Here is a 578-nt window from a genome sequence, read left to right as displayed (position 1 = left end):
ACAAATTTAATAATATTTGGAATCATTCATGTATAGTTTAATGTTAACTAAATTTTGGAAATAATTTTAACATTGATTGGTGATGTTTTTTCATGTAAGTCTATTGCTGATTAAAGATGTCTTTATATAAGTATGGTATTGATTGGAATTGTTTTGAGTTATATAGACTACTTTGTATAAATCATGCATATTTTGTAGCTAATGCTATGAAGTTAATATGATTTCTGATGATTGGCAGAGATTACAGAAAATGCTCAGGACGTGGAGATGTTTCTGGCTCAGCATGGGCACAGCTACACCAAGATCAGCTTTACTTTTACCATTGAATCTGTGACCCTGTCGTTACTCACAAGTGCACAAGGGACAGTAAGTGTTACTTCTTTCTTTCTGGGAGGGGGGGAGCAGATTTTAATAAGATGCAATAAAAGACTCTTGTTTAAAATGTTAACCCCATAAAAATTTAGTAATACTGCAAAAGAAGACATAAAATTTATTATATAAATAAAATAATGCTACCTATAAAGTTTGAATCCCAAAACCTTAGGTGCAATAGCAACAGCTTTTTGGGATACTCTTTC

General features: G+C 31.5%; 1 protein-coding gene across 6 annotated transcripts in view; it reads left to right on the top strand.

Moving 5' to 3' along the window:
- Positions 1-578, top strand: part of LOC119582071 (vacuolar protein sorting-associated protein 13-like) — a 48363-nt gene that overhangs the window by 15410 nt on the left and 32375 nt on the right. For all 6 annotated transcript variants that reach the window (XM_037930315.1, XM_037930316.1, XM_037930314.1 and 3 more), the window contains one exon: positions 239-366. In XM_037930315.1, the coding sequence (XP_037786243.1) occupies positions 239-366 (128 nt within the window). The remainder of the gene's footprint in view (positions 1-238; positions 367-578) is intronic.

The sequence above is a fragment of the Penaeus monodon genome, chromosome 15 (assembly GCF_015228065.2).
Source record: "Penaeus monodon isolate SGIC_2016 chromosome 15, NSTDA_Pmon_1, whole genome shotgun sequence".
NCBI classification, from domain to species: Eukaryota; Metazoa; Arthropoda; class Malacostraca; order Decapoda; family Penaeidae; genus Penaeus; species Penaeus monodon.
Note: the sequence above shows the minus strand (reverse complement) of the source record. Positions and strands in the feature narration are given on the sequence as shown.